At 39.1% G+C, this 12236-nt stretch overlaps 1 protein-coding gene across 2 annotated transcripts in view; it reads left to right on the top strand.

The window, feature by feature from the left end:
- RPS6KA2 (ribosomal protein S6 kinase A2) overlaps positions 1 to 12236 on the top strand; it is a 2145504-nt gene that overhangs the window by 1395353 nt on the left and 737915 nt on the right. For both annotated transcript variants that reach the window (XM_044069491.1, XM_044069485.1), the window contains exon 12: positions 8794 to 8896. In XM_044069491.1, the coding sequence (XP_043925426.1) occupies positions 8794 to 8896 (103 nt within the window). The remainder of the gene's footprint in view (positions 1 to 8793; positions 8897 to 12236) is intronic.

Here is a 12236-nt window from a genome sequence, read left to right as displayed (position 1 = left end):
GGCAAGGGAGCCCACAGGATTTTTTGCAGGGGGGGGTGCAAACCCAGAGCCCCGGCCACACAGCCCCACCCCCTCTGCCCATGTAGCCCCACCCCCTCCGCCCACGCAGCCCCCCCACCCACCCACACAGCCATTCCAGTGCCCCATTGCTTGGATATTTCTCCCCATTTGTCATTGACACTGTTCAAATCTCTGTGTGCATACTGTTTTATGCTTTACTTCTTCAATGATTACAGATATTTGGATTTCATTTATAACTTTTATTTCAAATTTTATAGAACAAACACTGATAGACATTTACTAAACCTAAACAAAGCAATAGTCTTACAATGAAAACAGACTCAGCATTAAAACTTCTCTACCTTTGAAACCCACATTCACTGAAACAGCATTGAAACCCACATTCAAAGAAAATGCATCTGGTCAGTGGCAGGGTAAGTTTACCTTTGGGCTGTTTTCAAATCATAGGCTCCTAGCACACATTTTTAGAACCATGCAAAAGTTATTTGATTCACCTTCCTGACTGTATTAATTATACTATATAATAATTGAATTATATCCCTTGTATACTACAGCACCACTTGTTAGAGTGTGTTTTAAATTTATAGTTCTGAACATTTTTCCTTTAAGCAATGAAACAAATTATATGAACCAATAATGACAACCTGCCCAATTCAGAGCATTTCAGCCATAAAGGGCCACTCAAACTTCTGTCATACAATCCACCAATATCAATCAATATGCAGAATCACTGCAGAAGTAAAAGTCATCTGAATAATTCCACATTAAAGAGATCTGAAACCAATAAAGAGGTTGTTGCTAGAAAACACATATGTCAGTGTTTCATTTACAAATTCAGTGCCTGTTGCCCTTGAAGAATAAATTGCCTATGTTACATTAAAAGAAATGGTAAGCTGGTATATTGCAATAAGGAATGGGTGGCAAGCTGAAAAACAGGTTCATAGTTATTAGGTGTCTCATCCAAAGGAGGACATACTAAGGACTGCAGTACCATACCCCCATAAAATACAAATGTACATACTGTAGGAATAGAACCTACACCCCTTTGTATCAAGATGTAAAAATGCTACCTGCTGTGCTAGCACTACTTTAAAATTCTGTACCACAGTAATGATACTATTTGCTAAACAAAACAATTGCACATTTTAAGCAGACTTAGCATGAGCAGCAGTAACCTTTGCTTCCCTTGAAGCTCAGAATTCCTTGAAAATGCACTTGAAAATAAATTCCACCTGCTAGATCTACCGGGTTTATATTGTAACACTGAAGTCTCAAAACTTTGAATGCTACAATATCAAAACCACTACATCGAAAGTGGAAAATAGCGAAGCCGCAGAACATCGAAATTTTGCCTAGGGCAAGGTTTCAGTGGGCCGTTCCACGGCTTCACTATTTCCTCCACTGTGGTGCGATAGTTATGGACCTTAGGGTTAGGGAGCAGGTTAAGGTAAGTGGATAAATACTACTGTATGTATGGTTTAGTGTAAGGTTAGAAGTAGGGTTTTGTAAAGTGTATGCGTGCGGATTATTTATTTTTGGTGTGCTTGTGTTGTGTGTGATAAGATCTATGCCAGATAAGATCAAATCTCTGACTAGAGTCTACGACGTGACAGTGCTGGTAAACAAAGAGCAGCTGCAGCAGAGGAAACAGTTTTAAAAGCTCTCAGCATGTCTCTCAGTTATCCCTCTTCTTGTAGAATGTAATTTAGCTTTATATTTTTGCACTGTCATTTAAAAAATACTTGATTTTACATTAAATATTAGAGCAACACAGTCAGTCAATAATGCCATTCATTATAGTTTATCATATCTTATTGCTCAGACAATGTATGCTAGCTTAGAAAATTTGCTCTCTCTGCCTTTTAAAGTAAATTAAACTAATATAAAAAAATGTGTGCAATATGTAGCCTGATTTAAGCTTCCTGGTGTTGTTTTGGTGCTAAACTTGTTTTAAAGTTGTGCCTTACAAATTTCTTATTTTGACAGTATCCTTCCTGCCCAGACATGGGTCCACTTAAAACGGATCAAAACATGAAACATGCTGTCAGAAATTAGCTATTTAAGGGTCTGAAGGCTATGGTATAGTAGTTTGCTTGGTATTATCAATTACTTCAGTGGCATTTTGCCTCTTTCTGAATTTCCAAGCATCAGAGCTGCAAGAGAGTCACATTGTTAGAGGATTGTAAGGGAGATTTAACATGCCTGCGTCTGCTGCAACTTTTCTGAGTGAGCATGGCACCATGCCTCTTTTTCCTACAGAATAAGCTTGATCGTTTGCTGCAAGAGGTGAGTGCATCTTCCAGTTCTTTAACTACTTCCACCCACACATGCAAAGAGAGAGGCCAAGCTGCTGACCAACTAGTTTATAAATAAGTCTCTGGCTGGCGAAAGTTCAGTTCCCCGTTATTGGTGGGTCACAGTTCTCTGCGGGTAAGACTCACTAATTCTAAGCAATGCAAAATGCCATATATGTGTCTGGGAATGGGGGCTTACTTCAACAAAATCACAATATATATTTTCAACAGCAACTAAAATTCTTCGTATTTGTTCGACCTCACATGTACACTATTAACTTTTTGCTAATAGGATGTTTCTTCAGGCACAAATGTTTCTTTTCAAAGGTTACCTCATAGCAATGTCTGACAAACTGATTTCATTCAACCATACATACATTAAGCAGACAGAGGGAATCAAACCAAAGTTGTGTCTTAGCAAGGCAATGGTGACTTATACTCAATAAATAATGCTGGCAGCTTATAACACAATCCCCCAGCAGCAACAGATAACACAATCCCCACAAGCAGCATATATCTGAACACGTTCCTCAATTCCAACATCTCCTTACCTGAAAGCTGTGCCTGACCAGAAACATGACCTCTGAAGTAGCAGTATCATCTGTCCAAAACAGCTTGCCTGACATACACTCTACTTCAGGTAAGCAGGCAACAGGCAGCCTGCAAAATATAGTCCAAGGTTTGATTCCTGCAGTGTCCACTTGCCTCTTTTGTGATTCTGAATAAGTCATTTAGCTAGACAGTAGTCCTGGGCTTTAGCTTAGTCAACAAAACATAAAAATCAAACACGTCACATGATTCAAAGGAAAACTGCATGCTGTGCTTAGGAATGTTTATGTGCGCTACAGCGGACAGCCCCTAAGCAGATGTATACAACTTCAAGTTATAAAACATACATCACTTCTTTTGTCACAGACATATTTCACTGAAAGTACTTCTTCCCAAAAGAAAATCCCTAAAAGTGTTGGTACTGAAATGAAAAAAGGCCTTGGAATTTGCAGCTGTGGAAAACATTGCTTCTTATAGGGATGAATCTCCAACTCTCTCATGTGAGAAGCCACAGTACAGCACATGTATCTTTTGCTGACATTTGTAACCAATTCCAAAATCCTACTATTCGGGGAACAAAATACCTAGGGCTTCTGGTGAACTCCGACTGAAACTGCCGTTTTCATGACATTTAAATAACTGTGCTTGTCAGAGCTCAGACTGGGTTCTTACACATCAATGAGTAAATTTGCAGCCCTTTCTTCAACAGGCAGCTGCTACTTTAGCCATGTTAAAAAACAAAGCATCAATACATCACTAAAGACCTTCATTTTAAGACATTAGACTACATCACCTTGAAGTCCCTTCACCTCTGATCCTTTATTCACAGACAAGCCAGATTCATCTTTGAAATCTACCAGGGCTCAGTCACATATGGTTGCAAACCTACCTTCCTGGGCAGAAAAGGAGTATATCACTCTGTATTATATCATCCCATGACCACCCTTTCCAGCAGCCCCCATCTATCTCTAAATCTGTGCTTCAGCAAAGCACATAAGCAGCATGTCGATTCATCATCAGGCTGACTCACTCTATGCATCAGTCGTACTCCCAGCTTGAAGATTTTGGCCTGAATGTGATACACATTAACTACTCAGAAATGTCATCTCTTCTATGAAAAAATATTAAGATCACCAAAATTAATATACTGCTGTTATTGACATAATGTATCTCTAATCCACAAAATGCATAAACTGGCTAATCAACACCTCAGTATTATTAAAATGTAATGTAAATTCTACAGGTAAACTGAGATATTTCACTTAAGAAGTCTTGCTTAACTTTCAGATAGTAAGTAAATTTATAACTAAACTAATTTATGGTGTGAATTTCGTAACATCACTCTTTGTCTGTTTGGACTGTAATAGCTGAGAAGAATTGTATAATTTCTGCTGTCAGACAGACAATAGAACAACACTAAGGGGAATCTGGGTCTAAAAAGTCTTCAAATATTCAGATGACAATTAACTACCCTGGGAACAAAAGTATGAACTCCTTTCAGCAGCTCTTGTACCTTCCAGTAACTGCATTTGTAAACGCATAATATTTTATACAAATAAGTGCTGTCAACAACATTCATATGCAAGCCACACAGTCTGAATATATTCAGCAGATGCTTGGTAACTGGTGAGATGTTGCTGCATAAAAAATGTTTTCGTTTCTGAGATTAGTTACTCATTAGAAAAAGTGCTATAGTTATCAAAATACAAGTCCTGCTGTCTGTTCAATGCATAAAAAATAAACTCTTGTTCCAGAGATTTTAAAATAAGTTTTAACCAACAACAGAAGACATTATCCATCTGTGTATCTGACAAAGAATGCAGACACATCTTTTTTGTAGCACTCTGTTGCAAAAACATTGGGTACAAATTCAAACAGACTTATTCCCAGTGTAAATCAGTTAGTTCATGGGTAATACCATGTTTTCAATAAGCATTACAGAGGAATAAATCACTTATATTGACTTTTAATTCTTTACTAAGGAGCAGCTTACTAATAATGTAAAAAAATTATTCATTTGTGTGACTGCAATAGGAATATTAACTTACTTTTCCTCTGCATTTGCTTTTATTGATAATTTTCAAGGCATGTTCTGTACCTGTCATCTGTCGACCTGTAAAAAGAAGACAGCTGCTAGAAAAATCACTCAGGCTGGGTGGCATTATCTTTTTCACAGAGTGTGAGAGAGGAAGCGTTCTTTATGGCAAATATAATTCGCGCCTAACTTGCGTTTGGCATAAATACATGATGCAGAAGCACGCAAGGCTTCCGGTCCTCCTAGACGATGAGTTTTTGTTTTTCCGCTGTCCTCAGGGACTAGACTAGACAAGACAAAAAGTACTCCCCCTGGCTCAGTGGTTCCAGCGCCCTTGCTTACCTGTTATTTGTACCTTCTTCGTCTACAGTCCAGCCGACTTCCGGAATTCAAATTCCCCATGCGAGCGGAAGATGAAGATGTAAACTGGATGCAAAGGGCATTCTTAAAGAAGAACGCGCAAAAAAAAAAATTTTTTTTTTAAATTGAGAGAAAATTACTCTCTTGGTCAGCCGGTTCCAGGGGGGTGCAAGTGCACCCCCTTGCACCTGCCTGCGGGCGCCCTTGGATGATGGGTAAAGTACATGAGGGAAAATTGGTATAGAGAAAGGGTAAAATACTGTGTATAGGAACAAACAAACAAATACAAAACAGTACAGGCAAACAGGAGTTGTTTGGCACACATGAGGATGGAGTGACAAAAGTTGGACATGTGTAGAAGGACGAATAAGGATGGGGAGGGCTGGACCATGCCAAGGTTATGAGTAAAGCAGAACACACTAAGATGGGATCACAGCTGCCTGAGGATAGCATGGGATGCTGCCTGCAGGGAGTATCAGGATGTCCAAGAGGGTTACCTGTACAGAACCCTTGTCAACTGATGATCCCATGGAGGCACTTTAGGATGGTGCCAAACACTCTTGTGGCCTAGTGGTTAGAGCCTACTACTCTAGTGAATTTGCTACTTGTTGCAGAAATTGCAAAGAAATGGCCAACATTGTGATCAATAAAATCTTCCACAATACCCTGACCATCTACTGTCCCTTTACTTGGTCAACAGGTGAGGGACATGGGTGTCCACTTGAGGATAGTCTTTATCTCTTTCCGTTGAGCCACCCATACTTCATCATTAGGTCCATTGATCGATTATGACAGAGTGAGGCAGTCTTAAAGGTTACTGTGTCTCCTGATCTTCCTCTTCCTCATGAGGTAGACCCACAAAGTTGAGATACAATGGAAACATCCATAAATATGACATGATATTGAAGCACACTGTTTTACCCTTTTCCATGGCTCTACTGACTTATTCAAAAAAGTCAACCAGATTTAGTAAGCTTGACCTGCTCTTGACAAAGCTGAAATGGGTTGGGTCCAGGGTTTGGAGGTTCCTATATCATTATTATTATTTCCATGGCCTTAAATATCAGACTGGCTAAACTTATGGTTCTGTAATTCTGGGTCATTTGATGGTCGCCCTTTATGCAGAGGGATGACTATTACTGTCCTCCACTGTATCAGGACAAAGTCAGTCCAAAGGCTGTGGTTAAACAGAGATCCCAATAAACCTGATAGGTCCTGATGCGGGTCTGTATTACAATGTTGAACTCACAGGAGTCCGAATGTTGTAATATCGAACCCATATGTTCGAAATGTTAAAATCGCGAAGCCGCGGAACACTGATTTTTTTTCCCAGGAAAATAAAATTAGTGGGGCGTTTTTTGTGGTTTTGCTATTTCCTGCACTGTAGTGCGATCTCAGAGTTGGTATATTGGGGGGGGGTGTTTAAAGTGTACGTACTTTTTAAATTTTTTTTTGCTTTTGTACCGGAACAGCGATTTTTTTTTTCCCTGGGAAAAAAATTGCTGTTCTGTGTTTTCGTACTTTTTGCATTTCAAACTTCCTGGTTCAATATTGCATCTTTGAACTCTTGTGAGTTTGACAATGTAATATAGACCCTCCTGATGCAAGCTGTTTAAGAGACAACCTGGTATATCATAGGACCCCACTGAAGCTGTGATTTTAGCTTAGAAAGTGCAGTGGCAACCTATTCTTTAATGATAATTGGCAGGAGAGTGGTTGAGGGTATTTCTTGAGGGAGACCTGGGGGTTATGGGGAGATGAAATTTGAGCTGAATTTATTAGCCAGCAGATTTGTTATATTTTCTGGTTGAGTAGAGGTGAGTCCATCCATGACTAATTCCACACATTTTTGGATGTTGCCCTTAAGATTGCTTACATAACTGAAAACTGCCTTATGGTTATCCTTATCTTTGGCGGCTGTTTTTGCCTCAAAGTTTGCCTTCAGAGTCTAGATTAGTTCCCTGATTCACTTACTTAGACTAATGAGGGACTTACTGTTCTGCCATGTGCATTCTCTGCTGCTTCTTGACAGAATTTTCTTTCTTTTGTTGTACAACCTATTAATACCAGGGGTCCACCAAGATGGCTTTTTGTTTTTGCAGTTTGACCCGGGCTTTTTTCAGTCTTATGCTGCCATTTCTGTGCATTTGTTTATATGGTCATACAGGGCATTTTGTGTTTTCCTCTGCATAGGCTTCCATGTTTTCTGGTTTTGGGGAGCTTGAAAACTCGCTATGCCATCCCTTAATAGGAAGTAGTTGCCTTAGAAAAGTTCTTAAAGTTTTTGGAGTTAGGTGGGGGTCTAGTTTTACCTTTATTTCAGGGGAGACTGCTTTGTGATCTAATCTTACCAGTGAAGACATCACACCTGGAGGGTGCAGTGCTCACCCATATTTGTGGGTACCAGCTCTAGGATATATGTACCCCAAGTGGGAGTGCAGACTAGCTGCTCCAGAGCATTTCAGTTTACAAAATCAAGAAATCTTCAGACCTGCATGTTCATGGCTGTGTATGCCTCCCAGTTAATGGAGGGGTAGTTAAAATCACCCATGAGTATGGTATTGGGCTGGATAGTGCATGATTCTAGTAACTTCAGGTATGATGTATGGGTTTCCTGGTTCATGGCAGGGACCTGTATATAACAAGAATATGGTAATGGATTTTTCCCATGGTTAACTGTACATGGAGTAGCTCAAGCATGTGTTGTTTGACCCACTTAGAGGTGTGCTTATCCTTTGTGGAAATAGATATACCTCCGCCTTTTAGTCTTTTATGTTCAGTGGGTGGACAGAATGTATGAAAGGTGTTATAGTCATGCACACCCAAATTGCTTTCCATGGCTTTGAGCCATGTTTCATTAACTGCATAGACATCAGCCTTCTCCAGGGTGAGGAGCACACCTAGGAAGTGCTAAACATCAGCATTCTCCAGGGAGAGGAGCACACCTAGGAAGTGCTAGACATCAGCATTCTCCAGGGTGAGGAGCACACCTAGGAAGTGCAGCTTCTTGTTGAGGCTATTAGTATTGAACAGGAAAACCTTTAGCTTGTCCTGAGTAGCCTTTGCTGTATTAGAAGGTTTGTCTATTTGTCTGTTTGGCAAGTCAACACTTTGAAGCTGTGCAGAATGGCAGCCTTACAAACTGTAGTGATCAAACGTTCAGTGGCCCACAGTCCTGTGAGACAATGCAATTCTTTTTGTGAACTACAGTCCACACACACACACACACACACACACACACACACACACACACACACACACACACAAAACATAGACCTTATGGCCTTCATGGAGGTTTTTCTTTTGGTGTACAGAGGCCATTTCCAGTTTTCATCCATAATTATTTGCATACTGATAGTATATACTTTTGACACGCTAAGCTGTGTTCTTCCAGAATTTGTGTAATGGGAACATTTTGTTTGTTAGAATAATTCCCTAACTAAAACTCTGTATTATAAAAGTTTAAAAAAATTGCATTTAGCATAAACAATGACAAGGTACTTATCCATTTAAACATTTTAATCATGTTTACAGAAGCTATACAGGAAAGAAATAAAACCACCTTTTAAACCAGCTGTTGGAAGACCAGAAGATACATTTCATTTTGATCCAGAATTCACATCACGGACTCCTGAAGGTCAGTGCTGTAATAAACACTTGAAGTTGATAATTAGGCCAGGCAAGATGATTTACCATTTGAACAGCAGTCATAGTACCAATGATATGCTAAAAATCTGAACTTTAAGTATCAAATTGTTTTAAAATGACTGTTTACTAAAAGAAGCAAAGCAATTAAATCAAATTTGTCTCTTTCCTGTGCTGCATACTAAAAATGTAAGCACACTGAAGGGACAAAATGAAATACCTACGTACAGTAAAATGAATCTGATATGTGCATGTGTGTATTAATTGCAGTAACTCAGCAGTGTATCTAATTTGTTATAGTAATGAATGGTTTCTGTGACTTATATATATTAAACAGCTAGCAATACAAGCATTTATTTTAGTTCCCATCTGCACTATTAAATTGATGCATATAACTGCACATTCGCCATCCCCAGAAACAAATTCTGTGTTATTTTACTTTATATCAAATTTCATGTTCTAGAATACATAATTGTAAACTTGAAAAATAGTAGCTACAACACATATAACCTCGTGTCTGCATCTTACTGCATGGAGTGGGCGTACACCATCATTCAGTGTTTGGTTGGTGGCTGAACATGGAAGATTATCTCAGCTTTGTGCCAGTTTTCCAGGTGCAGATTCATTGTATGGAAGTATGTGTCTAGTGGCTGGTTGTGGTGTTCCCTGGCAAACTAAGAATTGTTAAGTTTATGGCAGAATACAAGTGTAAAACTTTGAAAGAAAAAACGTTCCTCTCTTAGAGCACAAATGAAGTGTTAAAGCACTTCACTAAAAGACTTCAGATTTACCCTCCACAGGAACGTAGACCCAATAGAACGTGCAAACAAGAAGCACCCTGGGACCACGAGAAAAGGAAGTAACTATCACTTTAGGAGAGGCACCCCAGGAACACTCTGTTCAATTCAAGCAAGTGGATACTAATTTTTCATTGGCTAACCGTCACTGTCTCTCACAGATACTGAGGTTCCATACTTGCCACAACCTAGACTAGGAATAGGCTGTTACCTGATTATCTTTAGCATTCAGAATGTCGGTAATGCTCCAAAGACCAGTCAGCGTTTGCTGATTGCACCCCCCCTAACATTTTGTGCCTCAAGTAGAGGCCTCTTTTGCCCTGACCAAACTAGGTCTCTGAGTTCACTCTACTACTTGAGTTCTTTTATGATTACAAAGAAAATAGTAGGGCCAGACTGCTAGGCAATGATCTTTCTGCGTGTGGAGATGTTTATGTTTTTAGGGTTTATTCTTTATCCTGAATTAGAGAATGGGCAAACAGTGCATTAAACCCTGATTGGAGAATGAACATTCTACAGGAGGGTGTTAATGTATAGGTAATGCCCACTGAAAAACAAGTCTGACGCTTCATGGCAGCATATTAAGCTGCTGTGGAGCTCAGACTGTAAGGAAGCTAACAGCGACCATTATTTTACACTCGCTAAGCAATGCTTTTGCTGTTTAGCGAGTGTAAAATGAAAACATTTAGAAGAGTGTGCGCACGCGCATTTGTGTGTGCGTGCGTGTGTGTGTGTGTGTGTGTGTGTGTGTGTGTGTGTGTGTGTGTATTTGTGTGTATGAATATATGCTTGCATGAAAGTACGATTGATTGAGCCATTATTTTACACTTGCTAAACAGTGAGTGAGTGTAAAATTAAAATAAAGATTAAAAAAAAAGAAAGAAAGAAAGAAAAGTGTGTGTGTGTCTATTTTTCTATCTACGTATGAGTGTATGTGTGCTTGAGTGTATAAAAGTGGAAGAGTGTTTGTGTATGCATGTGTGTGTGCATGTGTGTGTGTGTGTGTGTGTGTGTGTGTGTGTGTGTGTGTGTGTGTGTATGTGTGTGTGTGCACGCACGTGTGTATGAGAGAGAGAGAGAGAAAAAGGTCACTCAAGCAGTAGTTAAAATTAAGACGTACGCATACCTCTCAAACTCTTAGCTCAAGAAATCTGGATAAAGCCTAAAATAAAGGGGAAGTGGGTGGGGCAAATGCTCAAAAAGAGGAAAACATTTTAAATGGTGCTGTTATAACATTAGGAAGTTGCTAGAATTTTCCGAAGAAAATAAAGTCTGAAACTCAAATTTATGTATGTCATTATTTAATGACTTCAGTCCCCAATGATTATCTAGGAAATCACAAATTTTGTGAATAATGGACCAAAAAATTAGGTAAAAAAATGTACATTCTTTGAAAACCTTAAATTTTTTATGTAAAATACTTCCTCCAACACCATTTACGTATGCTAGAGCAAGATTTAAACATTAGGCGGGAGAACTATTTTACATCAAAAATATAAAAAAAAGTAGTATAATAATAAAAAAAATAAATAAAACAAAAAAATTAGACACCCCATTCTCTAAGCACAATAATGCCCTCCAGAGTGTGTGTTACTGTCTACATAATGCCCTGCATTGTCAGGCCTCAGAACACCCCCAGGGGTTGCATTATTTACACAGTAACACACACACCCTGTTGGGCATTATTGCTTATGTAACATTTATGCTTACTGCTGTGAACATACACTAAGTGCTTGATTGGGTACCTTTATGACAGAATTTCATTACCAGAATTAGCTATATTTTGCAATGGAGGACACATATGGAGACAGTGTACAAGACCATGTGATGTTATAGGTTGATAGGTTCATAGGTAAGTACTAAGCAATCATTCTTCAGACCAGTACAAACCTAGCTAATAAATGTATTCAGAAGTTCCCTCCAGCCACAAGGATTGCAACACAAGACAGGCAGAGGGGATAATTTAAGGCTGCCTTCCAATTACCCTGGTTTACCGTGAAGGTGGCAATGATAGTATCCAGCCTGACAAAGAGTGGAACTTTGTTCCAGAGGTATGGTCTGCAGTGGGATATCTAAATGCCAATGCATCTTATTTGTTTGTTGATTAAGGTTTAGTTCTCTTAACTACGTATTTGAAGAACCATTTGATCTGCCAAGGAATTAAGAAGTTAAGGAGGGTGGGATCTTATATGACTTGAAAGGCTAGGCACAGATCACCATGGAGGAGGCTATAAAAGACTGAGTACAAAGAAAAGGCTGCCAGTTTGTCAGGATAAAAGAGTCTTGAAGCCATTGATTAATTTAGTTAGGACTCTCTGAGGTCATTCCAGTTGAATGATGGGTTTAGAAAAATACATGCCAAAGGAGAATTATATTCAGTAATGTGTCTGATGAGGGATGAGCAAAGGGCAAAGTAAGGCATCTTTGGATCAACAGGAGATACATTTGAAAGACAGAGGAGCTAAATAGAAAGCTTTTATAAATACTATGTAAACATGATGGTCAAAATATACGGAATTGTCAACAAGAGTGCCT

This window comes from Protopterus annectens, chromosome 1.part0 (assembly GCF_019279795.1).
Source record: "Protopterus annectens isolate FY-2018-M chromosome 1.part0, PAN1.0, whole genome shotgun sequence".
In the NCBI taxonomy this organism is placed as follows: domain Eukaryota; kingdom Metazoa; phylum Chordata; order Ceratodontiformes; family Protopteridae; genus Protopterus; species Protopterus annectens.
This window is presented reverse-complemented; position numbering and strand designations above follow the sequence as displayed.